This window comes from Hyaena hyaena, unplaced genomic scaffold (assembly GCF_003009895.1).
Source record: "Hyaena hyaena isolate Hyena2069 unplaced genomic scaffold, ASM300989v1 scaffold_310, whole genome shotgun sequence".
In the NCBI taxonomy this organism is placed as follows: domain Eukaryota; kingdom Metazoa; phylum Chordata; class Mammalia; order Carnivora; family Hyaenidae; genus Hyaena; species Hyaena hyaena.
In genome coordinates, this window is record NW_024080940.1 from 233,480 (window position 1) to 259,879 (window position 26,400).

A 26,400-nucleotide genomic window follows, 5' to 3' on the forward strand; every position below is an offset into this window, starting at 1 on the left:
GCAAGCGCAGTGTCCTCGGCGCGTCAGCCCACTTCTGGCTGGCCTCGGTTCTCTTCTCCAGACCGTCGCTTTTGGGTTCCGTCTTCAAGACTTTCGTGGTGTGTTGATGTCGGAGGAGAAGGACAGAAGCCCTTCAGGGAAGATGGGAGGCGAGGAGAAGGCGGTGAGCGAACTGAGTGGGACCCAGAGGCTGCTTGGTGGCCACGGTGCCCGACCAGGAGGGAAGGAGGAAGCAGCCCCGGCCGTGTGGGGCGGAGAGACCCGAGGGGGACGATGGAGCTGCTGGATGAGTCAGAGCCTCTTTTTAGGGACAGATCGTCCATTTATAGAGTAGGGCGTAGCCTTGCAGGTCATCTCTAGGTCTGTCCGCTTTTTGCAGATGAGGAAACTGAGACCCTGAGTGAGTGACTAGCTTAGAGCCATACATCTAATTAGAAGCCTAGACAGAATTAGAATCTAGGACTCCGGACTCCCAGAGTAATGTTTTGACTCACCTTAGGCGGGAAGAACACTACAGACCCTTATTTAATCCTAAAAGCCTTTAGGGGTAAAGAGCTTCAGTTTAAGGAAATGAAAACCGAGCCCCTGAGATCTGACCCAATTTACCGAAGTTTGGGTGGTTTATAATAAGTGGTGGAAGCTGTATGATCCCCGCTAACAAACCATAGACAGGTTACACACTTCCCCTGCCTGCTGCTGTAGGCCTTCGATGTCATCCATTGCTTAGGAACAAATCCCAGGTCACTTTCACACCACCAGGTAGAGCTTTTTCTATGGTCAACAAATGTCAGGTATTTATTCTGCCAGGCACTGCTCGGAGATGCAGCTAGGAAGGTGTAAAGGACCCAGTGCCTGACTCTGAAAGCTTCAAAGCCTGGTGTGTGAGGTGGGACAACAGTCATGATACAACCCTGTGGGATCACAGAGAGAGGGAGTGCCTAACTCTGCTTAGGAGGGAAGAGCTTGTTTGAGGAATGAGTCTAAGTTCACCAGGTAAGTCTGGCAGGGCCGTGCTTCCCAGGTAAAGGTAGGGAGGGCAGTGAAAAGGCACACCTAGAAGTATCTATAGAGTTGTTGCTAGGGATAAGCCTGAAGGGGGCCTACAGCTCTTAGAGTAGTTTTAAAGATCACTATGGCATTGGGATGGAAGGTGTGTTGGAAAGAGGAGGCCATTGCAGTAGTCCAAGTGAGAAGTGGTGATGTCTTCAGCTAAAGCAGCCTCAGCCCTAACTCTCTGATGGGATAAATTGTGTAAAAGCCACCATTTTCTCATCAGTAAAATGAAGATGTCCTCTAACTCCAGGATAGAATGGGGAAAATACATATGTGCATATTCTGAACTATGTGGATTAAATTTAAGGTGATAAATGCCAATCCATAGAGTTTTCACCATCTATATTTTTCAACTAAAAAATGATATCTTTATTGTTCTGTAACTTGTTTACATTTTTGCTTAATAGTCTATAGTCAAAAATTTTCCATGTCCATAAATACAATGCTATGCCATTCTTAATTGGAGGTTATGTATAGCTAACAAATATATTATTTCTCCCTTCCATAATAATAATAACAACTATACAATACCTAATATTTGTGGGTCTGGTACTATATGATGCATTAACTCAACTGTTTCAATCCTTATAATAACTATGAACTGGGTTCTCTTATTATCTTCATTATAAGATGAGGAAACAGGCAAAGAACAGTAAGTACCTTGCTCAAACCCAGTATTCTGTAGCCATTGCTCATAACCCTAGTGCTGTCCTGCCTCCCATCACCTGCCTGGGTATGAGTCAGGGATGGATAATCCATCAAACTATAGGACTCCCAGGACATACCTATCCCAGCTGCCCCAGTCTCTGGGGGTGAAATTTAATTAAACTACACTCTGTAGATACTTTTCCTTAAACTCCTAAATATCCCTGAAGAAAGTCATTCTGTAGCTTCCCTTCATAGTCCTGTGTTCTAACTTTTCGGTTGAAGTTTTAGATTGATTATATGTAAATACATGATACATAAACTCACATATTTTTGTTCTGTTTTCATTAGAAATAGAGAACAGTTGCCCAACATCTTCCTAATTGTTGTAGTAAAGATGGAATGGACCTGAGGGTTCTAGAGAAACCTGTTTTAATGTCCTGGCTCTACTCTTTATTAGCTGTATACAGATGGGCAAAATGCTTTATATTCCTTGGGCCAGTATTCTCATTTGTAAAAAGAGAGGTATTTAGAACACGGAAAACTTTTTTTTTTTTTTAAATGTTTTATTTATTTCTAGGAGAGAGAGAGAGAGAGACAGCGTGAGCAGGGGAGGGTCAGAGAGAGAGGGAGTCACAGACTGAAACAGGCTCCAGGCTCTGAGCTGGCAGTCAGCACAGAGCCCGACACGGGGCTCGAACCCATGAACTGCGAGATCATGACCTAAGCGAAAGTCGGACGCTTAACCGACTAAGCCACCCAGGCGCCCCAGAACACGGAAAACTTTTGTGTTAATTCTCTCCCTCTTTTCCATGACTCCTATTTGTTTGGGAAATATCCATGTGACCGAAACCAAAAACATAATCAACAAAGTAGAAGTATCTCTTTCTTTCTCCATCTTAAATCTGCACAGACCTGTAATTAATTTTTATTCCTCTTCTTACCAGAAATACTGGTACATCATTATTTCTGTTGTAACCCTGTTGGTTAGTATTTTATTGATTAGAATAGACTTAAGTTATGTTCATTATTTGTCTCTTGACTATAAATGAACCTTAAAAGTTGTATGAAATCCAGAATCCTGGAGTGGGGGAAGTTTTAACACAGCCTGAATTTAGAAGGCATCTGTTTTATTTAGTTTATTTTTTAAATTATACAGGTAATATATTTTATAAGATTCAAAAGAATCACCAAAAATCTCCAACCATTAAATGGATAAACAATGGAATACTATTTGGCAGTAAAAAAAGAATGAAGTCCTAACATGTAATGTGAATGATCTTGAAATCATGCTAAGTGAAAGAAACCAGTCACAAAAAACTACATATTGTATGCTTCCATTTGTATGAAATGCCCAGAATTGGTAGATATATAGAGACAACGTAGATCTCTGTCTACAAAAGTGGTTACTAAGTACTGGGGAGAAGGGAAAACAGAGTGACCACTAATGGATACAGGGTTTCCTTTTGGGGTGATGAAAATGTCTTAAAATTCATTGTAGGGATAGTTAAATGAATATATTAAAACCATTGAATTGTGTACTTTATGTAGATAAATTGTATGGTGTAGGAAAATATCTCAATAAAACTGTTAGGAAAAAATCAAAGACCACAAACATACACAAAACTACAATACAGTCTCCCTTCATATTCCCAGTTCTACCCTCAAACTTCTCAAAAGACTACTGATGATCACTTCCCTCCTTAAAGTTGACCACTGTCAACACCTGCATGGGTGTCTTTCCTGTTACTTAATGTGTGAACCTAGAAAAAGCATCTACCTTTTTCCAATTTAATCTTTATTATCTGTTGAATGGGAACGATAATAATAGCAGTCTCACAGGGTTGCTGAGAACTAGATGTGATTGTGGAGAAACTTTGTAAATCGCAAAACTTTGTGTAGTGCAACTTGCATTAGGGTGTTTCTTTGTGAGCAGTCACAGTGAGGTAATTCATTTCTGTGAAGATACTCTTCACAGTATCCCATAATGCTGTTCAGAGTTTCTTGACATTGTGGACTGAAGAATTCTTTGTTTGGGAAGGCTGACCTGTGCATTACGGGATTTTTAATAACATCCCTGGTCTCTACCCACTATATGCCAATTGTACCTTCCAGTTGTGACAACCAAAAATGTCAGCCGACATTGCTAGATATCTGCTAGGGAGCAAAATTGCTTCTGGTTGACAACCACCAGTATGAACCAACTCTACCTTGGTTATTTTTACACAGGACTTACTACTTTAAAACTTTCTCTGCCTTCATGTACTTCTAATTAAAGTCCACATTCCTTATGGTAACCCCATAACCTTTAGTGCTTGCTTTTGTCTGAGCCCTAGTCTGTCTTAACTGACATGATTTCCTAAAGCGTGTTGTTGTTGTTGTTATTTTATTTTATTTTATTATTTTGAAAGAGAGATAACACACAGGAGCAAGGGTGGGGCAGAGAGAAAGGAAGGCAGAGAGAATCTCATGCGGGGTTCAAACTCATGAACCATGAGATCATGACCTGAGCTGAAATCAAGAGGCAGATGCTTAACCTATTGAGCCACCCAGGGGCCCCCTGAAACCATCTGTTTTAGTCAGCTTGTTTTTTTCGTTCTCTCTCTCTCTCCCTCATTTTTTTCTTATTTTCTTCCTCGCTCTCTCTTTCTATTTCCAACAATGTATTTCCTCCATTTTCAAAATACAGCCTATTGAAATCTTCATCCTTTAAAGTAAATTGTCCTAATTTATTGTCCTAATTTATTTGACATCTAATCATAGTGCTGCAGCTGTATACTTCCTTCCTCTGGAAATTTCTCACCTGTGTGTGCCTCAGTTTCCCTAAAGAGATTAAGTTTGCTCATTGTAGGATTTGGGTCTTATCTTTGCTTCTTTCCTGGGGTTAAAATCCTATGAGCACAGTCTCAGTAGTACTTGTGGGATGGATATATATTGCGTTAGTTTTGTTTTGTTTTTTTGTTTTTTACAAATACTGTTACTGCATACTTACACTAAAATTGCATGCTTTTTTGTGGCTATATGTTGAGTATATATCCAGGCAAACCTGAAGCGAGAGTCACAAGAAAAAACAAAATAAATGAAATTTGAGGACTTGAACTTGATCAAGTAACTCCTCTTTCCTTTTAAAGATTTGTCCTGGAGCGCCTGGGCGGCTCAGTAATGTCTGACTTTGGCTCAGGTCAGGATCTAGCACTTCGTGAGTTCAAGCCCCACATTGGGTCTGTGCTGACAGCTTGGAGCCTGGGGCTTGCTTTGGATTCTGTGTCTCCCTCTCTCCTCCCTCTCTCCTCCCTCTCTCTCTGCCCTTCCCCTGCTCACACTCTGTCTTTCTTTATCTCTCTCTCTCTCTCAAGAATAAATAAACATTAAAAAAAATTTTTTTAAAGATTTGTCTTTATTGTCAGTTGTTATTTTGTCTTTCAGAGTGGTGAAATATTTTTAGTCTTTCAAAATCAGATTTCCTGGTCTTTTTTTAAAATACCTGCTTAAAGTAATATCCTTAAAACTTTTCTGGGTGCAACATGGAGGAGTGTCAAACTAGATTAAAATATAAAATCTTAGTTTTTATTTGCTTGTATAGATAGGTGCTGGGGAGGAGAAGCGAAAGGAAGGAGGCAAGAAGAAGAACAAAGAAGGATCTGGAGATGGAGGTCGAGCAGAGGTAAATGTTTTAGAGCTCTGTTATCAAAGATTGAAAGGTGGTAGGAGCTGTCTCAGACTTATTCTGTGTAAGATACTAATCGTTTACATGGGACTGTGAGATGGCACAAGGCAGAACATTCAGGAAGAAAAATAGGAAAGGAAAGTCTGAGGGGGAAAAAGGATTTGAAGCTATTTGTAATTGAAAAAGGAAAACAGCGTTGAAGTACGATTACAAGATATGCCGTGGGGTTAGATATGAAAATCATAGGAAAAAAATTGGAAAGAAGGGGCCTAGTAATTAATCAGTTGCTAGATTGGATGCCAAAAGTCTGATCATTTCATTCAATGAGATGTTACAGGATTTAATGTTTGAGTTTACACTAAATGCAACAGAAGACAAAGAAGCCCCAATTCCTTGACCCTTCACGTTATTTCCATGAAGGCTTGTCACTAGGGTTTGGTTTTAAGCCAGACAGATCTCCTTGAGGCCTCTCCACTGTAAAGAAAATGCTCACAGTTCCCCCAGCTCACACTAAAAGGAGGTGACATTTAAAAAGTCAGCCTAGAATCAACTTGGTTTCTGAGTATTCTACTTTAGGAGGCTATTAAGCTTGTCTTCCTACTTTATGAGTTGAACTGTTGTAAACTCTGCTTCATTTTTTGCTTTAGTCATTGCAATCATTTTATTAGAGACTCCTTAGAAAGCTACCAGAATACAGAAGCACAAAGGAACAGACTTTTAGAAGGATACTGTAGCACAGTAAACTGGCTTTAAAGAGCTGCCTTTATTAATGCTGTGTTGCTAAATTTATAGTGCTTTCATTTATTTAAGGGCCAGTTTGTAGGTGATCGAGAACTGCTCAGTGTTGCTTAGAGCCCTACCTAACCATTTCTCTTACATTTTGTCCATTGTATTCCACGGCAGTTGTGGGGGAAATTGTTGATTGTGAATTTTAAAAATTTGCAAGGAAGTAGAAAAATGCATATGTTTCCTCATTTGTTTTTCATACTCTGAATATAGTAGTACATGGTATTCCATCACAGCTTAGATATTAGTCTGCAGGTGGGAAACAAAAGGTACAATTAGAGGACCCTTCTGAACAGAGTATTTTAAGTACAAAATGTGAGTATATATATCTTCAGTATCAGTCTGGAAAAAAGTTCACAGTGAGATGTCCAAGACCTTTCCTCCTCTTCTGTACTCCCATCGTTATGTACTTGTCTTATTCCCTACTGAGGGCAGAATGCAGATTTTATTCTTCCCTTTGAATCCAGCAAGTACTTTCCTTGAATGGGAGCCCTTACATCAAATAAATTTGTAGTTGGTTAGTTAAGAATTGTAAGTGGACATACAGCCTGACCAGCTGCACAGACCATCCCTAAACAAGATGGAAACAAAATGGAAAAGCCAGCTACTTTTTATTTCTAGTATTGTTTACAGCTATACTTGTAAGATCATTTAGTCAGAAAAGACCTTAAGAGAGTATCTTAAAAAGAAAAAAAATCACTTTGTGCAAATAGCAAATGGTAATAATTGTCCATTTAAGATATTGACGGCCCACATGTCTATTTTTATTTATACTTTTCTATTTTTAAAAACATTCACACAATAAAAATTATAAGAAGACAGTATTTAATTCCTTTTTTTACCTTAATTTCAGACAAGGTTAAATCAGTGCTTTGTGAAATCCTTTTACCATATTGAATTAGTAATCCTAATTTTTATATTATCTTTAATATTTCTTCCCTTTTTCTAAAAAGGAAAGCAAGTATTTACTGATCATTTATTTCCTCACTTGTCTTAACAGTTGAATCCTTGGCCTGAATATATTAACACACGTCTTGAGATGTATAATAAACTAAAAGCAGAACATGATTCCATTCTGGCGGAAAAGGCAGAAAAAGATAGCAAGCCAATTAAAGTCACTCTTCCTGATGGTAAACAGGTCAATGCAGAATCCTGGAAAACTACACCATATCAGATTGCTTGTGGAATTAGGTATAAGCTACACCTGTCTTCTCCTTCTGTTGTTTGTAACTAAACATTTTAAAATTATTTTGTCAAGTTTTATCCTCGTAATATTTTTATGTTATTGTTTGTGTTTTAATGTTTAATTTATATTGTTTGGGATTTTTAAAAATCAAAATGATGGGGAGTTTTATATTCAAGATTTAAAGTTAATTTCTGAGAGTAGACAGTGTTTTACCTATTTTGACTTAAATGTCTGTTTTGAAGTTAAAAATGAAGATAGAACATCTCACACTGAAAACCTAAACTGACATTAAAAAAACTTAAACTAATAAACACATGAAAATAATGTACGGACTATGTTTGATCTTAAAAACCTTTATTTGCTTGGGAAGAAATAACTGAAAATTAGGTGTATAAACTTTGTAGTAGAGTCAAGCTTTCTTTTTCTGATATGTGGGGGATATATAGTTGGTCAGTTTATAGGAAATGATAAAGACAGAAAAGCATAAATTGATGCATATATATAATACCAGGTGTAGTACAAACCTGCTTTGTACAGCCCATGAGCTAAGAAGCGTTCTTAAAATGAATTGGAAAAAAAAATAAGAAAACTAAGAAGAATATGTGACAGAGGCCATGTGTGGCCCATTCTGAAATATTTATATAGCCCTTTACGAAAAAGTTTGTCAATTTCTGTCTTAAACATTTTAACTTAAAACATGTAAATACATGCTTATTCATTCTTTCACCCTATATATAAGTATGTAATATTTCTAGTTATTCTTTTTAATATCTTTTTATTTTATTTTTGAGAGACAAGAAACAGAGAGCGAGTTGGGGAGGGGCAGAGAGAGAGGGAGACATAGGATCTGAAGCAGGCTCCAGGCTCTGAACTGTCAGCACAGAGCCTGACACAGGGGTTGAACTCACAAACTGTGACATCATGACTGAGCGGAAGTTGGACGCTTAACCGACTGAGCCAGCCAGGCGCCCCTATTTCTAGTTATTTTTACTGTTTCATTGTATGTTGAGTTGAGCCACATGCAATCACCATATAATTGTCAAAAATGGTTGATTGTCATCAATTTCCTATTGTTGATACTAAGGCCCCAAAGAACAAATACATAAAGAGGTTTGGGAACCAACCTAGCTTGTCACTGGTAAGCCCACTATGCAGCTGGTGAGCGCAGAAGCAGTTGACCTATGAGCCATGAGTCTTTATTGTGCCATGGACACTGATTAGCATTTTTTACAAAGAAAATGGAGTGTTTCCATTAATTTGACCATTGCTTCTACCTAAAGCACTTCTAGCTTATTCCAAAGGAAGTAAGAAAGATAATTTTGATATCAAGCAGATTTCCATGTGAGATCATAAATAACTGGGTAGACTTCTAAATACCCATCTGTGTTGGTATTAAAATTCAAGCTCCCATTAGTCCAGGAACTTTTTCTCTACATTCTACAGTATTGTCCTCCAGATTACATTGTAATTTTTCAAATAACCAATTAGGAAATATTTTTTTGAGAACTACAAAAATTTACATAAAGTGTTGTTGAGCCTTAGGACTGGAGTTAAGTAACTGATTGGGAAGTGAGGGTGCTTTATGACATTGTTTCCAAAGTCCAGAATTCTTGCTGTTGTGTGAAAAATTTTAGCATGAGTAACAGACTGTTGAAAGGTTTGGATGATCAGTTGTGAATACAAAAAAAAAAAAAAAAAAAGCATGCTCGGCTTACTTTTGAAGGCTTTTCTTTGAAGTTTTGTTTTTTTTTAAATCTAAAAGTTTAGATTATTTTGTCCCTTCTTTGGAGAACTGAAATGATCTAATGCAGTCTGTGCATATCTACATTTTCAAAGTAATTCTGCTGTTAGTATCTTAAGACACCATTTTGGGCCCTAAAATAAAAACCATTTTTTTCCCAAAGAATACAGAGGATATTAGTTGCCTTTCATCAATTCTTTAATCTCTGAAAACTATTTTACACGAATATGGTAAAATGCATTTCTCTCTGCCAGACCCATGTTATGTCTTTGAAACTTTATATGATCTCCAAAGGAAAGAAAACATGGGATATAATCTGTGGGAAATTCAGTGAATTTGAAAATTGCATTAGGAATTTATGGTTTGCCTTCTGTTAGTTCTTCTGATCCTTCAGCCCCTGATTTCTTTATCCTCAAACCCTGTCCAGGCCATCTGACCTTTGCTGCTTTCCAGTCCTCAAAATGCCTGTGGCTTACCGTTGGTGTGGTCTCATGGTGTGGTCTTAGCCACTTGGTGATCCTTTATATTGTGTACTCTGTGCTGTGTGTCTGACTTTTAAATCCATATTATAAAAATTTTATTGAATAGTCCTTTATTTTACCAGTATGCTTGTCATAAGTCATACCGTCTTTGGCATTTACAGAATTTATTCTGAAGTTAGCATTACCTCACAGAGAAAACATCACAGATATCAAGTAAGAGGAAAAGCAGGAGTTACTCAGTAGCCCCTCTTTTTTGGTTTTGGAGTCTAAATAGCTTGGCTTTGTGGGAAACTTCCATTTGGAAAAATTGAAAGATTAGTCAAACCACTGAAAACTGTTTATCACAGTTGTTATGTCTGCTTTAATAAGATGCATTAAATGTGAAATAATGATGTTCTGGGTTTTCAGGGTCCTCTAGTTATACTTGAGTACATTTTGGAGGGGTTTGTTGCTTTTTCCATTTTAATTCAGAAAGCTATAATACATAAACTATAAATAATACATGTGTTATTACAGAATATATGTAATGTTTATTTTCCTATTCTCAGATTAAGTGTTGTGCTACAGAAGATTCTTTTTTACATTCTTTTGTTTATATATATGCATGTGTGTATATTTTTTTAAGTCAAGGCCTGGCTGACAACACTGTTATTGCTAAAGTCAATCAAGTTGTTTGGGACCTAGACCGTCCTCTGGAGGAAGATTGTACCTTGGAGCTTCTCAAATTTGAGGATGAGGAAGCTCAGGCAGTAAGTTTTTATTCAGTAGTTACTGAATTTCAGGATCAAGGTTCCCATTTCCATTCTCTTCCTGCTCACACTGTCCATGGGTTTAGAGTTTATTAGTGACTTATTGTCGTATTTGAAATCTTCATTTTGTCTTTCATTTAAGGTGGATCATGACAGAGCTTGCCTTATAAATTTAAGAAGTGAACTTGAATAAATTTATTTTCATTACTAGATACTTCAGTGGGAAATATGTTCTGGGATTTTTATTAAGTTTTTGTTGAAAATTGATAAAGCAAGTAAAAATTGCTTCTACCTTATCAGTCATTGTTTAAGCAAGGTATATAGATGTTACAAATAAAATTGAACATTTCCTTAAACTACTTCCCTAATTGGACAATTAATTTCCATATTTTCCTCATCTTAAAATGCAGATTTGCTGAAAGCACTATAAAAATCAAGCTGCATTTGATATTATGGTTTTCTTATTTCTCCCTGATGGCATACCATATAAAAGGAAATAAAATATTATTTTTATTATGATAGTTTACGTGTGTGTGTGTGTGTGTGTGTGTGTGTGTGTGTGTGTGTATCAGTGGTTTTTAGATGTATTCTGAAGTCCTTAAGGTTTTTATGAAAATGTTTTTGGAGGGCGCCTGGATGGCTCAGTCAGTTAAGTGCCTGACTTCATCACAGGTCATAATCTCACAGTCATGGGTTCAAGCCCTACGTCAGGCTCTGTGCTGACAGTGTAAAGCATGCTTGGGATTCTCAGTCTCTCCCTCTCTCTCGGCCCCTCCCTCACTCATGTTTTCTGTCTGTCTCAAAATAAATAAATAAACTTTATTTTAAAAAAGTTATTTTGGTACCGTACCTCACAAACAAATCTTTGGGTATATTCGGACTCATCTGACCACCTTAGGTGACCCTTGAACAATATGGGTTTGAAATGCATGAGCCTATTAATATACAGATTGTTTTTCTATAAATAATTATCTGTGAGTATTTTTTGATAAATGTATTTTCCATTTGATTTTCTTAATAACATTTTTTTTCTAGCTTTATTGTAAGAAGACAGTATATGATACATACATCATACAAAATATGTGTTAATTGACTTTATGTTATCAGTAAAGCTTCTGGTTAACAGTAGGCTGTTAGTAGTTAGCTTTTTGGAGAGTCAAGAATCATACTAAGATTTTTGACTACATGGAAGGTCAGCATCCCTAACCCCTGCATTGTTCAAGGGTTAGCTGCACTGCCACCTGATTTTAGCCACCATATATTTGTTCTTGTGTTTTATAATTGTGTTGTGGGGACAAACTCTAGCACCTTAGTTGTTTGAAGCCAATAAAGAAAAAGAAAATGTAATTCTTAAGTGATGTTCCACAGCTCAGTAAAGGCCACGGTATAGGACATAGGATGTGGGATATGGGCACATTGACTCAAAAGATCCTGGGCCATTCTGGTCAATAAGACAGTGACATTGTGAGTGGTGATTTTTTTTAGGTAACAGAATCCATCCGATTTAAATTAATGATGCTAATTTGAATTTAATTAGTTTGAAAACAACTAAACCAGATGATTTCTAAGGTACAAATACAACTTAGTAATTAGAATCCTTTTAAATTATTTTGGTCCTGCATAGAATCTCACCACTGTTTATACATTCATAAATTTTGATTTTTTTGTGTCTTGAGTTTATTTATAGTAAATTTTAAATATCATTTTCAAGACAGCCACATTAATTTACAACATACATGCTCAGACTCCAATCATCCCATTTTTCTTTGCGTTTTCAGGTATACTGGCATTCAAGCGCTCACATAATGGGTGAAGCCATGGAAAGAGTCTATGGTGGATGTTTATGTTACGGTCCACCAATAGAAAATGGATTCTATTATGACATGTACCTTGAAGAAGGGTAAGTTATTAAACTGAATAAAGAAAGATAAATTCTGAATTACTAAGGGTCCATATATTATTTTTAAAGCGTTCTCAAGAAGGAAGGAATGATATTCAAGCTTATTGCTTAATAGTCAACAGATATTTCCACTATCAAAACTTGAAATCTTATAGTAACTTTTGAAGTGGTGGTAATTTATGAGAACTCTGTTGTAGATTGATGGAGGTATAGCCTTAAACTATGTTGGGAAATAAAATGAAGCTGGTCATAGAAGTGGAGGGAGGGTTCACTGTGGGAATAGTCTTCATGATGACCAAGATAGAAGCCTCTGAAAATATAAAATATAAAAATGATAATAATACCTAGTTTAAGATTCTAGTATATGATATGAGTCTACTTTTTGTATATTAAAACTCTTCACTTTGTTTTAAAGAAACATTCCTCCAACCTAATGATGTGAGTAGAATAGAGTGGAACAAGATTAATTATACTTCTTTTTCCTTCAGGGGTGTGTCCAGCAATGATTTCTCTTCTTTGGAGGCTTTATGTAAGAAAATCATTAAAGAAAAACAAGCTTTTGAAAGATTGGAAGTTAAGAAAGAAACTTTACTAGAAATGTTTAAGGTAAATTGAGCTATAATATATGGCTTCCACTTTTATATCACTCTTTAATGTTACGTTAAGTTGTCACACTGGGGTTTAATGTAATAAGTTGAAGCCTGTTCTGTTTTTTAGAAAAATGTAACAATATTTGCAAAACATGAAGTATTGACATATTTATTTTCCTACAATGCTTCAATAAGATGAATTCAAGTTAGGTTTTAGCTGTAGTGTTTAGAGGTAAATATTAAAGGAGGATTTTTTTAAAAATAATTTTTCCTATTCTTAGTACAACAAGTTCAAATGCCGGATATTGAATGAAAAAGTGAATACTCCAACTACCACAGTCTATAGGTGAGATACCAAGTGTCATTAAGTATAACTGGTACAGATGTCATTTTAAGTATTTGTTAAAATTGCTTTCATTTTATCTCTAGGTGTGGCCCCTTGATAGATCTCTGCCGCGGTCCTCACGTCAGACACACTGGCAAAATTAAGACTTTGAAAATACACAAAGTAAGCATTGTAACTTTAAAGACTCTCTATATAATGTATTTATCTACAATAGGTATATGTTTAACCTTCTATTGGTTTCTCTTTCTGCCTGTTTTTCTGTTGCATATGTAAGGGTGGAATTTTTTTCTCATGCTGTCTACTGCTGCATGCCACTAGTCTTTTTTAGCTGAAAATGTCCAACAGTGACTGACCCACCCTTCTTCAGCAGAGCACGTGGGGATGGAGCTTTAGGGGGTTTGCAGAAGTCACACAGTCATGCTTCTACGAGTTTTAAAACTCACTGTTAGTATGTGCTTTTGCCCTTCATCTGTCTAAAGTAATAATTATTTTATTTGTGCTTTTTAACCAAACTAGTCCTGCCAGTTTTTATCAGTTAGTAAATATTTTATGGGTGATTTTTCAAATGCACTTTTTTTAAAAAAAATATTTTATTATTTATTTTTGAGAGAGAGAGAGAGACAGTATGAACAGGGGAGGATCAGAGTGAGAGGGAAACACAGAATCTGAAGCAGACTCCAGGCTCTGAGCTGGCTGTCAGCACAGAGCCCAACATGGGGCCGAACCCACGAACCGTGAGATCATGACCTGAGCTGAAGTTGGAAGCTTAACCGACTGAGCCACCCAGGCGCCCCCAAATGCACTTTAAATCATAAGAAAAATGGAATCATTTCAAGATTTTTTTTGTTGATATATTTTCCATTTTTGTTTAACCATCTTATGGGAGATGTCCTTGCATTTCACTCATGGAATTGTGGTTTGAATGGGTAGTTGAGAGGGAGGTATTTTTAGGGAATTAAACAGCCAGCCATGTACTCTAGCTCGGCCTCAGAGCAACTGGGAGATATTTGCTATGTGTGCACTTTTTATACCACTATTTTTGTCATAAGGACTGTTATGAATTTGACTCCTAGGTGACTATGAGAAATTACATCTAACTCAAAATAAGTGAGATATTAACAGATTTTAATATTGTTTCATGATTTGTCTTTGCTTTCAGAATTCCTCCACATACTGGGAAGGCAAAGCAGATATGGAGACTCTCCAGAGAATTTATGGCATTTCATTCCCAGATCCTAAAATGTTGAAAGAATGGGAGAAGTTCCAAGAGGAAGCTAAAAACCGAGATCATAGGAAAATTGGAAGGGTATGTTAAAAACAAATAATAACGTTTCTAGACCGAATTTTCTTTATTTTCATTTGAAACTTAGCTGTTTTAAGTACTAGGAATTTTCTTTGGAAAAGACGCTGTGGCTTTCCAGTAGTTACTATACTGTGTCCTATATAATCCATAAATTACTTCCTAATTATCTTACTGTTATCTTATTGTTTACTCTCCACATTATCTTCCTAGGGTGTGCTCGGTGCCACGCAGTCATTTTAAGTTTTCCTTTTTTTGAGAACAAATGCTGATGACCCACAGTTTTCTGTAAAAGCAATATAGTGACTTTTTTTTTTTTTAATGTTTTATTTATTTCTGAAAGAGAGAGTGTGAGCAGGGGAGGGTCAGAGAGAGAGGGAGATACAGAATCCGAAGCAGGCTCCAGGCTCTGAGCTAGCTGTCAGCACAAAGCTCGATGTGGGGCTTGAACCCACAAACTGCGAGATCATGACCTGAGCCGAAGTCAGACGCTCAACTGACTGAGCCACCCAGGTGCCCATATAGTGATGTTTTATACAGCTGGGAGATGCTTTCAAAGTTTCCTGGTCTCACTGACGTATTTTAAATATATGAAAACTGATTTCCCCTAAAATTAATCTACTTGTTTCCCAAGGTGACATAGCAAGTCACCAGTGGACACTACCGTGTCATTATTCGTCTACCCCTGAGTATTCTCTGAACTAGAGATTCATATTTGGTTAAAATATGCCTTTCTAAAATTGTGTTCTCTTTGCCATCTGCTGATCTGCTCTCTTGATGGTCGGAAATAAATCCCAGCAGTAAGAAAGCACCAACAGTTGGTGAGGGGGCTCTCCAAGGATCCTGGGCATTTTGGGGGGAAGAGAGAGGCAAGAAGGTAGGGGGGTGTGCTTCTTTCACCAAGACCCAGGGTCAGCCAACTTCATCTACATCTTCTCCTTCACATCACTGTCCTTTTTCTAGCCTTCTTCCTGCCACTCCTACTTTGAAAACCAAAAGGAAATAATAGTCACTTCTTGGAGCTTTGAGAAACTAAAACTGTGAGAGCTTCACTGAATAATAAGAGAACTAAGACCCCTGCTTCATGTCTTTCTTGGGTAAACTTGACTGGATTTAGGAATAGAACAGGCGGAAAACGTACTTGTGCTAAGTTGTAAATCAGCTGCAATTCTATCCTCTTGAATATACCAGAAATGTTGACATGCTTTGATTCGAGAATGGCTTACATTAAAATATAGGATACCGTGGTCATAATCTGAATTTAGGAGCACATGAGTTTATGTTGACATTAATATGCATGTATAAACATTCTTTTGCTTTTCTTTTACTCAGGACCAAGAACTATATTTCTTTCATGAACTCAGCCCTGGAAGTTGCTTTTTCCTGCCGAAAGGAGCATACATTTATAATACACTTATTGAATTCATCAGGGTAAACCATATTCACTATTTTCTTCTGTAAATTTAGGATATAAGTTGATTTTATTAAATAAGATCTGCTAAAAGGAAAGATAATCTGGTATTTGAGAAGAAACATTTAGAAGAATAAAACCGCAAGTCTGAGTTTTCACAGAATGTTTAAGAAGTTTCTTTTTCTTGATACGTTGTTTCATCCATGTACATGAGTATGTTCACAACAGAGAGGCTGGTGAACTTGAGGTGGGATCTGGAACCCTTTACCTGGGAGCTCGGAATGCTCTTTGACCATTTGTATTTTCCTCAAACAAACAAACAAACACCAGTTAATTTTTCCACTGTTTTTTAATCCTTTATAAAATAAGAAGTCTTTCAAGCATAGGTTTATAGAGGATAATACCACCAACATCTGCATACTCACCACCTAAGGTACCACATATGTACATTGGGCTATATTTGCTTCAGACTTTTTATTAAAGTAAATGAATACAGAGTAAAGCAAAAAGCTCCCTTTTGGGACCCCTTTCTGAATCATTTCCCTCCTTGCGTAGAAGAAGAAACTGTTATTTGAAGTTAGCGTGGATCCATGATATTTAATACCCCCCCATACACGTGTACCTTAGATTATTTGTGTCTGTGTAGTTCACATTTACGTATGAGAAGTCCCATTGTGTCAGCATTAGGACTTTTTAAATCCAGTTTAGTTTCACTTGTTACTTACTATTCTCTAAACCACCACACTCTACCCATTTCTTTATTGGTGGACACTGATATAAGTTCTAATTTTCTCATATTACAAGTCACTGTCTTGATAGGCCTCCTTATGAACGTGTGCAGGAGTTTCTTTGGTATATACGTCCAAATGGAATTTCTAGATTACAGCATATGTGCATCCTGAACTTCACTAGATACTATAAAATTGCTCTTTAAGTTTTAGTCCCACCAAAAGTATGAACTTCTGTTTCCTACATGTGTATTGTGTCTGTTTTCTAACAGAGTGAATATCGGAAACGAGGGTTTCAGGAAGTGGTGACCCCAAACATCTACAACAGCCGACTCTGGGTGACCTCGGGCCACTGGCAACACTATAGAGAGAACATGTTCTCCTTTGAGGTGGAGAAGGAGCTGTTTGCTCTGAAACCCATGAACTGCCCAGGACACTGGTATTGAGCAGATTTGACTTTCTATCAAAGACTTTCCCACGGTGCTTTTGTCGGATTGCTCTCTCCTTTGAAAGAAGTTTTGTTTAAAGCAAATTGTGCAATCAGAAAAATATTTAAATACAACATTACTGTGACGTTATAATCTCCTCCATGCCCAGTTAGATGCTCAGATATGCAGACATTTGAGAATGGCACAGGGGTAATAGCAGTGAACAGACAGAAGAATATAAAAGAGAGACTAGAGAATAGCAAGTTCTCTAGATTTTTTTTTTTCCTTAAAGATGTTCTGTTAAAACCTACTGTTAATGAACTGAGAAATCTTCCTTGCTTTGCCGCTGTTTCACTTTCTACCCTTGAAAGCTAGGTAAAGAGTGGGTGACTCAGGGGAAGACTAGGTAGGCGGCAGGGCCTCGAGGGTGAGGGGAGAGTGGACTCTCTATGAGGGAACTGGGTTTGTTCTTAGTTCTCCCAGATTCTCTAACGCTGCTGAAGCACCTTTAGGCTGAAGCAGTTTCAGGACTGATGAGAAAGCACGGTCTTTAGCTTTCAGTATGTTAAATGATTTGTATGGAGCTAAGTCTTTTTTTTTTTTTTTTTTTTTATGAGCATTAAAGGCAGTTCTCAAATGAATGGAAATGTTTAGCATAAGGATGTGACTCCAGACTCATGAGAATAAATTTTTATTCTTGGCTGTGGATGGTCATATTATAATTTATTTGCTGTTTTATTCATGCAGTGCTTACATTGTGGTGTGAAGTCCAGAATTTAAGAAATGTTGCCTGCATGGACAGCCTTTTGTATATTAGAAAAGCAGTTTTGTTCTTGTGAAATTAAATATCAGTGGGTTTTAATTTTCTGTTTTCTTCAGCCTTATGTTTGATCATCGGCCAAGGTCCTGGCGAGAGTTGCCTCTCCGGGTAGCCGATTTCGGGGTGCTTCACAGGAATGAGTTGTCGGGAGCACTCACGGGACTCACGAGGGTACGGAGATTCCAGCAGGATGATGCCCACATATTCTGTGCCATAGAGCAGGTATGCTGAGGCTCTGGGGTGAGATACTCTAAAAGAATCGTGAAGAAAGTCAAGGAAAATGACCACTGTCTGTTTTTGTTTTGTTTTAAGATTGAGGATGAAATAAAAGGCTGTTTGGATTTTCTGCGTACAGTATATAGCATATTTGGATTTTCTTTTAAACTGAACCTGTCTACTCGCCCAGAAAAGTTCCTTGGAGATATCGAAGTATGGAACCAAGCTGAGAAAGTAAGTGTGTTTTTCAGCATGCCTGAATGCTATTTGACTGAAATGAACTTGTTCCAGGAAACCCAAGCCTCTTTAAATGGATAAAAAGCAAAGGAGAAATTTGAAATGGTTCATAGGTAGAGTAAACTAGTTTTTTTAATGTATGATTTTATATTAGAAATGGTTGAATATTTTTTCAGTCATCAAGCTGTAACTTATGGGGGAAGGTAGTCAAAAGATGAAAACTTCCTGCTATAAGATAAGCAGGTACTAGGGATATAATACACATGGTGGCGCCTGTAGCTAACACTGCTGTATGATATACAGGAAGGTTGTTAAGAGAGTAAATCCTAGAGTTCTCATCACAGGGAGAAGAGTTTTTTCTTTTTTCTTTTTTTAATTGTATCTGTATGAGATGATAGTTGTTTGCTAAATCTAATATGGAAATCATTTTGCAGTCTATGTAAATCAAACCATCATGCTATACTTCTTAAACTTATACAGTGATGTGTGTCAATATTTCTCAGAAAAGGGGATTTGTGTGTATTTTAGGTGGACAGATTTCTAAAGCAGAGAATAGGGATTCGTGAAAGTAATTACAGTATTTTTAGTCTCAGATTAGGCTGGAAGAAGGGAAGTTGCAGATGAACAAAAATAAAAATGATTTTGCTTTGCCCTTAGCAACTTGAAAACAGTCTGAATGAATTTGGTGAAAAGTGGGAGTTAAATCCTGGAGATGGAGCTTTTTATGGCCCAAAGGTCAGTATGAAAAGTCTATTTGAGTAATATGATTTTTATTTTGGAGTGAAGAAGAGATTACTTTAAAATAAGAAACAAAGGAGGGAGGGAGGAAGGAAAGAAATGAAAGGAAGAGAAAAAGAAAGAAAGGAAGGGAGGGAGGAAGGAAGGAAGGAAAAGAGAGCCAGCCCTGTTACAACTGCTGAGTTCAGCTTTAATGTCAACAGCATCTTAAAATAACCCAGAGTCTACTTCTCAGATTGATATACAGATTAAAGATGCAATTGGTCGGTACCACCAGTGTGCAACAATCCAGTTGGATTTTCAGTTGCCCATCAGATTTAATCTTACTTTTGTAAGGTGAGTTTCTGGTGTCTGCTCTGAATATTTATTTTTAGGGGAATATAAAGGAATATATATAAAGTAAAACATATTTTTTTTCCTACCTAGCCATGATGGTGATGATAAGAAAAGGCCAGTGATTGTCCATAGAGCCATCTTGGGGTCAGTGGAAAGAATGATTGCTATTCTCACTGAAAACTTTGGCGGCAAATGGTAATTTTTGTCCTTGTTTTTGTCTGGAGAATGTAAATTGACTAAGAAATGTCTCCTGTCCAGTTTAGTGATGCAGTGGAAGAGAATGATTCTGATTGGTGACTTCTAATTAATGACAGGTGTACACTAAGGAATCACAATCTAAACCCAAATTTTTATTTTTAAGAATATATTTTTTCATTTTCTTAATGTTTATTTATTTTTGAGAGAGAGAGAGAGAGACAACAAGAGCAGGGGAGGGGCAGAGAGAGAGAGGGAGTCACAGAATCTGAAGCAGGCCCCAGGCTCTGAGCTGTCAGCACATAGCCCAATGCAGGGCTTGATCTCACGAACTGTGGGATCATGACCTCAGCCAAAGCCGTATGCTTAACCAATTGAGCCACCCAGGTGCCCCCTTTAAGAATAATTATTAGTTGTAATTATTTTTAATTCACAACTTGATTTGTTGGAATGTTACAGAATACTTTCTAATTAGGAGTTATTATACACTGAGAAGCACATTTGTTGTTTTGATTGCTTCTCCAGTATCTTTGAGGATTAATATGGTTTGGTTCCTTTGTCTGAGTGAACAAGAGTAGGCTTTGGGCTTAAGTCACTCAGTGTTGCTGATCATAGTAAACATGTATTTTGACATCCTTAAGAAGCCACTTGTTTTTTAATTGGAAGGACTGCAAACTGATCAACAATTTTTGTCTTGTTTCTGTGAGGTTATGCTTTTGCTGGTGAGATCTGAGTGCACGCTTTCATTTTGTTTTTAAGCAATTTTCTCTGGGCCCACAGTGTGTGAAGGCGGTTGAAAGCAGCACAGGGTTGTCAAGACCCTTCTGTAGAGTGTGCCCTATTAGTTGTACTGATGCAAAACTTTTATAAAATGTAAACCTGTTTTATCTTACATACTGTAGTCATTTCAGTTTTATTTGTAATTTGGTTCAGACATCAAGGGGAGTTTGTCATACTTGTAAGTGAAAGGAGATCGTCTGTTTTCAGTTCTGTTTCACAAAATTCGATCAAATATAGGAAACCCTACATGGTTTCTAGAGAATAGGGCGGTCCTCAGCTGATGGCTCCATCAAGCCTGTGAGAGGTGGGATTCTAGCCATTTCCCTGTTGAAATAAAGCAGCTGCAAGTAGAGGAGTGATTAAGAGAAACACTTAGTCTGAGGTCTACAGCATGGGGAGGATTTGACACCTGAAATACTCCAAAGGTAGAATTACAAATGGTCAGTTTTTAATAAGAAGTGAAAACCTGGGAGAACATAGGGTGCCCAGGCTTCTAAGACACGTCAAACAAGGCATTACAGGTGGCAGTCTGCCTTTCAAAAAATAGATGTGAAAACAGTCATTTTTGTCAAATACCATCACCAGTTATTATCAGTTACAGTTTGCTAAATCCTGCAGAATAGATCTTGAATAAGTGAAGGCATGGTCTGATCCATGTATTCCATGAAGAATAATCAATAAAATAATGTCAAACAATAAATCACTAAATAATTCTTTGTTAACCCCTCTGGCAGCAGGTGCATGGCGCTCTATTACCTGATACGATGAAGTGTGAGGCATAGTCCCTTCCCCCAATGTGCTTTGCCATCTGCTTAGCAAATCAAACCTTAGTTACGAATTTTCCTGATTTAAGGTTACTTTTCTGCTCCTGAATCTCTTCTGTTTAGTATTTACTGCATATTGCAGAGGAGGAAGAGGGTAGTTTTTTTTTAAGTGGCCTTTACGTATTTCAGGAAAAGATATTAAAAAGTAGACTAAGAAATGTGCCATTGTTGTTTATGAAAGGGACCCAATTCACATTAAATATTTTTAATTTCTTCTAAAGGCCCTTCTGGCTGTCTCCTCGCCAAGTAATGGTTATTCCAGTGGGACCAACATGTGATGAATATGCCCAAAAGGTAATCCTTTAATACGACTTATCTTTAATTTCCTATCTGTCATTCAGCTGCATATCCTTGGTAGACCAACCTGCTTGTGGTATAGAGAAATGTTACTGTTTTCAATCTGTGATAAGCCTGAATAGATTACGTTACCTCTTTAATACTTTCCTACGTGGTTTCATGATCAGAAAATGTAATTTAGATAGTGTTTTATATATTCTTGTTTTTTTAGTGTTCAGTATTAGGAAATAGTAAATGCCTCAGGATGATGTGTACATTCAGATGCATAATGCATTTTAAGCTGCTCTTTGACTCAAAGAGTAATTTTGCTTCACTTCCTTTTTTTTTTAAGCTTATTTATTTATTTTGAGAGAGAGCACACATGCATGCATGTGTGCAAGTGGGAGATGGTCAGAGAGAGGGGGAGAGGGAGAATCCCAAGGAGGCTCTGCACTGGCAGCTCAGAGCCTGATGGCAGAGCTTGAACTCATGAACCCTGAGATCATGACTTGAGCTGAAATCAAGACTCATGCTTAACCAACTGAGCCACCCAGGTGCCCCAATTTTTAATGCATATTTCTTCAGTTATTTGTAAATTTTTTTAAAGTTAATGGCATGCCAGACCAATGTTGTGCCCTAGCCACCAAGAAACTACCTTACTAACAGATGTATAACTATCCATTCATACTTCATATCTTAACAACACTTTGTTTAGGGGCGCCTGGGTGGCTTATTCGGTTGAGCATTGAGCCTTGGCTCAGGTCTTGATCTCACAGTTCGTGGGTTCAAGCCCCGCGTCGGGCTCTGTGCTGACAGCTCAGAGCCTGGAGCCTGTCTTCAGATTCTGTATCTCCCTCTTTCTCTGACCCTCTCCTGTTCATGCTGTCTCTGTCTCTCTTTCTCAAAAATAAATAAAACATTAAGAAAAAATACAACACTTTGTTCAGTTATAGGGACAATTTTATACTAAGAAATTTCAAAGCAGTAAAAGTTGTGTTATAAATAAGCATTGTTTTGTAATTGCAAGCTAAAGTAATAAATTAATACAGACAAATCTGAATATCAGTGAACAATATTGTAATATTAATACCATCATGTTTCCAGATCTTCAGAATAAATTGCACTCAGGTCTTCACTGTCTTTAAAAATATAAATGAACAATAGATCAGCTGAAAAGCAAACCATTCAGACATACTATATTTCTGTTACTGCACACAGTAGTTTTAGTTACAAATGATGAAAATCAGTTATGTTGCATAGTTAACTGATTGTACTTTATCTTATTTGCATTGTGAAAGTTCACATGGTAGGAGAAAGGTCTGTAACTAAATAACTCATTTCTCAACTGGAGACAATACAGACTCTGTTCCATCAGTGGTGGTGGGAAGCGTTTAGAATTATATGGGGTGGAGTTTTTGGTTATATTGAGTTGACAAGGGTTGGGAAGCACTACTACTGATACTGAATGACTGGAGACCAGAGATGCTAAACAGTCTGAGATTATCAGGCCACTTCCCCAGTTATAGAATAGCCCAACTCACGTACACGCAAGGGCCCGTGTTAAGAAACTAAAACACCAGTGCTTTGGGCCACCTGGGTGGCTCAGTTGGTTCAGCATCTGACTCTTTATCTCAGCTCAAGTCTTGATCTTACGGTCATGAGTTCAAGCCCTGCAAAAAAACTAAAACACTTGTGCTTTATTCTTTAAAACATGTTACAGTCGAAAGTGTAGTTTTCTTCTGGCACTCTGATAAACTGCAAGAACCCTTCTGGAATTTGTGTACTTACACAATCCCAGCAGGTTCACTAATTAATGATCACTTACACATAACAACCTATTAGTGAAATATAAATGGTTTATTCAGATCTTTTTGTCATATTAGTGCTGATTGTTTATCAGGTAGATGAGAATTTTAATCTGGTTTAATTTAACTTAAAGTTAATAAAATTTAATATAGTGTTGCTTTTTTTTGGAAAGGAAAAATATTGAAAACATTGTTTACTATTTAATATGCAAAAACTTAAGATGGTACAGTGGAACTGGTATTTCTGAGGAAGATAAAAAGGCACAGAATGATAATCTGTAATGTAGCTTGCTAGATTCCTGGAAGTTTATTTCAAGAAATCCCAATTTGATCTTTGCCTCTGACTCCTTTATTTAATAGCTTCCTTTTAATCAAAAAGAAAATCACTGTTTAGAAAGAAAAAATTACTTTTTAATATTTCTCAAAATTGATATTTAAATTATTCTTGTAGAGTTCTGTTTACTTAGGTCATATACACAAAGATATTAAAGAAATAATTAGTGTCACGTTTAGGAGGAGTAGGAGGAACTTAACGGAGGACCATGGGGGAGAAGAAGGGGGGAAATGGTGGGGGAAAGGGAGAGAGGCAAACCATGAGAGACTCTTGAATGCTGAGAAACATACTGAGGACTGATGAGGGTGGGGGGGAGGGGAAGGGGGTGGTGGGCATGGGGGAGGGCACTTGTGGGGATGAGCACTGGGTGTTATATGGAAACCAACTTGACAATAAACTATTTGTAAAAAAAAAAAAGAAAGAAAGAAAGAAATAATTAGTGCCAAAAGACAATTTTATGTGATGGCTTTTATTCCATTCTCTAAAAACATAAAAGTAGTTAAGATGCTTTTAGCCTGTTGTTTATGCTGTCAACATTTTATTTAAAAATGTGGCATATGCAAATGATGGCAGTGGCTGGATTCCTGCTACCAACTACTGCCTCTTTGAGGGACCAGAAATATTACATTCTCATATTAGACTGGACATCTATCATTGTATATTAATATGGAGACTGATTAATAATTGTTTCCTGACAACTAGGTAGGAAACAAGACATGTTTGCAAAAGTTTTTTTTCTTTTGTAATGTGTTTGAACAGAGCTAATTAAATTCAGTTGATTGCCTGAATTCTGATTTTTAAGGATTTTCTAAAACATTTATCTCTCAAGAGCAAAATATGTCAATTTAATTTTTGAAAATGTAGTCCCAAGTCACGAATTAACTTCAGTATATCTATTAGCATTCTTTTTTAAATATTTGTATGATTATCCAAATCATAGGTTAAATCATTTAAGATCAAAATACAGTTCTTTAGATCTGAAGAATTCCATATCTGTTTCAATAGGTACGGCAACAATTTCATGATGCTAAATTCATGGTAGACATTGATCTGGATCCGGGCTGTACATTAAATAAGAAGATCAGAAATGCACAGTTGGCACAATATAACTTCATCCTAGGTAAGAAAGGAAACTTACCTAAGAAAATCTGCCAAATTATCAGAGAACACTGAAATCTTGAGACTCAACCTTAAGAGAATTGTGGTCATCAGTTTAGTTCACTCTAGACGCTTAAACTATGAAGTTGTTTCAGTTGTTATAATAAAGGGAAATTTTGGTGTGAAAAGGAATAATCTTTAAAGGTTTGTTTAAAAACTTTCTTTCCTTTATCTCCTATTCCTTCATATAGTAAGTTTTTATTAAATTGGCTGGTTTAAGTGACTGAATACAGTGGTTTGAAGCATTGCAAAGTGATACTTTTTTTTAATGAAAAGATTTTTAAATTGGTCATCCAACTATACATGGTCACCTGAATGTTTTATTTTTTTCTTAAATAGACTTTTTTTTTAGAGCACTTTAAGTTCAAAGCAAGATTGAGCAGAAAGTACAGAGCTCTCCCATATACCTCTTGCCCAAAACAGACACAGCACCCCCAACACCCACCCTACTACCAGCATCTTGCACCAGACTGCTGTCTTTTTTACAAAGGCCACAGTTTGTTCACTGTTAGTTTTGTACATTCTGTGCATTTGGACAAATAAATAATGACATGTATCCACCATTGTGGCATCATACTGAATTGTTTTACTGCCTCCAAATCTTCTGTGCTCCACGTATTAAACACTCTCTTTCCTAACCATAGGCAACCACTGATTTTTTTTTTTTTACCTTTTCCATAGTTTTACCTTTTTCAGAATCTCATATAGTTGGAATCATACAGTTATATAGTTGTTTTACATTGGCTTCTTTCAGCAAGTAATATGCATTTAAGTAAGATTCCTATCTATCTTGAGCTTGATAGCTCATTTGAGCATTTTAATGAATCAAAAGCTGCATGGGGGCTTTTGGGTCCTAGGATCATTTCTGTTCGAATGTTCAGTAAAAACCTTTCCATCTGACAAAGCTTTGTGCTTTTGTTTTAGTTATTGGTGAAAAAGAGAAAGCCAGTGGCACTGTTAATATCCGTACAAGAGATAATAAGGTGCATGGAGAGCGTACAATTTCTGAGACCATTGAGCGGTTGCAGCAGCTCAAGCAGTCACGCAGCAAGCAGGCAGAGGAGGAGTTCTGATGAAGAGTTTACCCGGATTTTCTCAGCAGGACGGATGGGCAGGGTTTCCATACCATTAATTTTATACTCTAGAAAACATCGATTCATACTGAATTTGGAATAGTTTAGCAGAGTCTGCGTAGGTGACTACAGGATCAACCTATTTTTTGACCACGACAGGTGTTAGACAATGGTATTTGGAGGAGGTCATTAAAGGAGATGACATTAAAGTGATTTTACTTGTTAAATGAACACTGGAGTACTGGAAATAAAACATGAGGAATGCTTTAATGTGGGAGGAGGTTTTTATAAATTTAATGCGCTTGAAAAATAAAAATTTTCAAATTTGATTAAAAGAAAGACTAGAAATGGATTGTGTTGTAAAAATAAAAACTTTAATTCACCCAAGTTTCAATGCTTTGTCCTTCACGTACACATATGCCTACTTGGAACAAATTGTATGATTCAGTATTTATCTTTAATGTTTTCTAATACGGTGTCAGTTGGGCTGTTCTTAAACTGGGCGATGAGCTAGGTGCCTTCTCTGGCAGAGGGCGGCATCTTTTAGGAGTGTCACTTCTTTTTGGATGTAGACAATTAAAACCAACCCTTGCTTT

The 26,400-nt window shown here is 36.9% G+C and overlaps 1 protein-coding gene across 1 annotated transcript; it reads left to right on the top strand.

Annotated features, from left to right (window-relative positions):
- Positions 1 to 26,176, top strand: TARS1 (threonyl-tRNA synthetase 1). Its single transcript, XM_039248275.1, has 19 exons — positions 1 to 163; positions 5,282 to 5,362; positions 7,152 to 7,342; positions 10,186 to 10,309; positions 12,088 to 12,209; positions 12,698 to 12,815; positions 13,081 to 13,145; positions 13,229 to 13,307; positions 14,305 to 14,451; positions 15,778 to 15,876; positions 16,857 to 17,023; positions 17,892 to 18,054; positions 18,145 to 18,282; positions 18,943 to 19,020; positions 19,259 to 19,359; positions 19,450 to 19,554; positions 21,380 to 21,452; positions 24,579 to 24,693; positions 25,656 to 26,176. The coding sequence occupies exons 1-19, from the start codon at positions 107 to 109 to the stop codon at positions 25,802 to 25,804; spliced, it is 2,172 nt and encodes a 723-aa protein (XP_039104206.1). The 5' UTR covers positions 1 to 106; the 3' UTR covers positions 25,805 to 26,176.
- Positions 26,177 to 26,400: the final 224 nt, after the last annotated feature.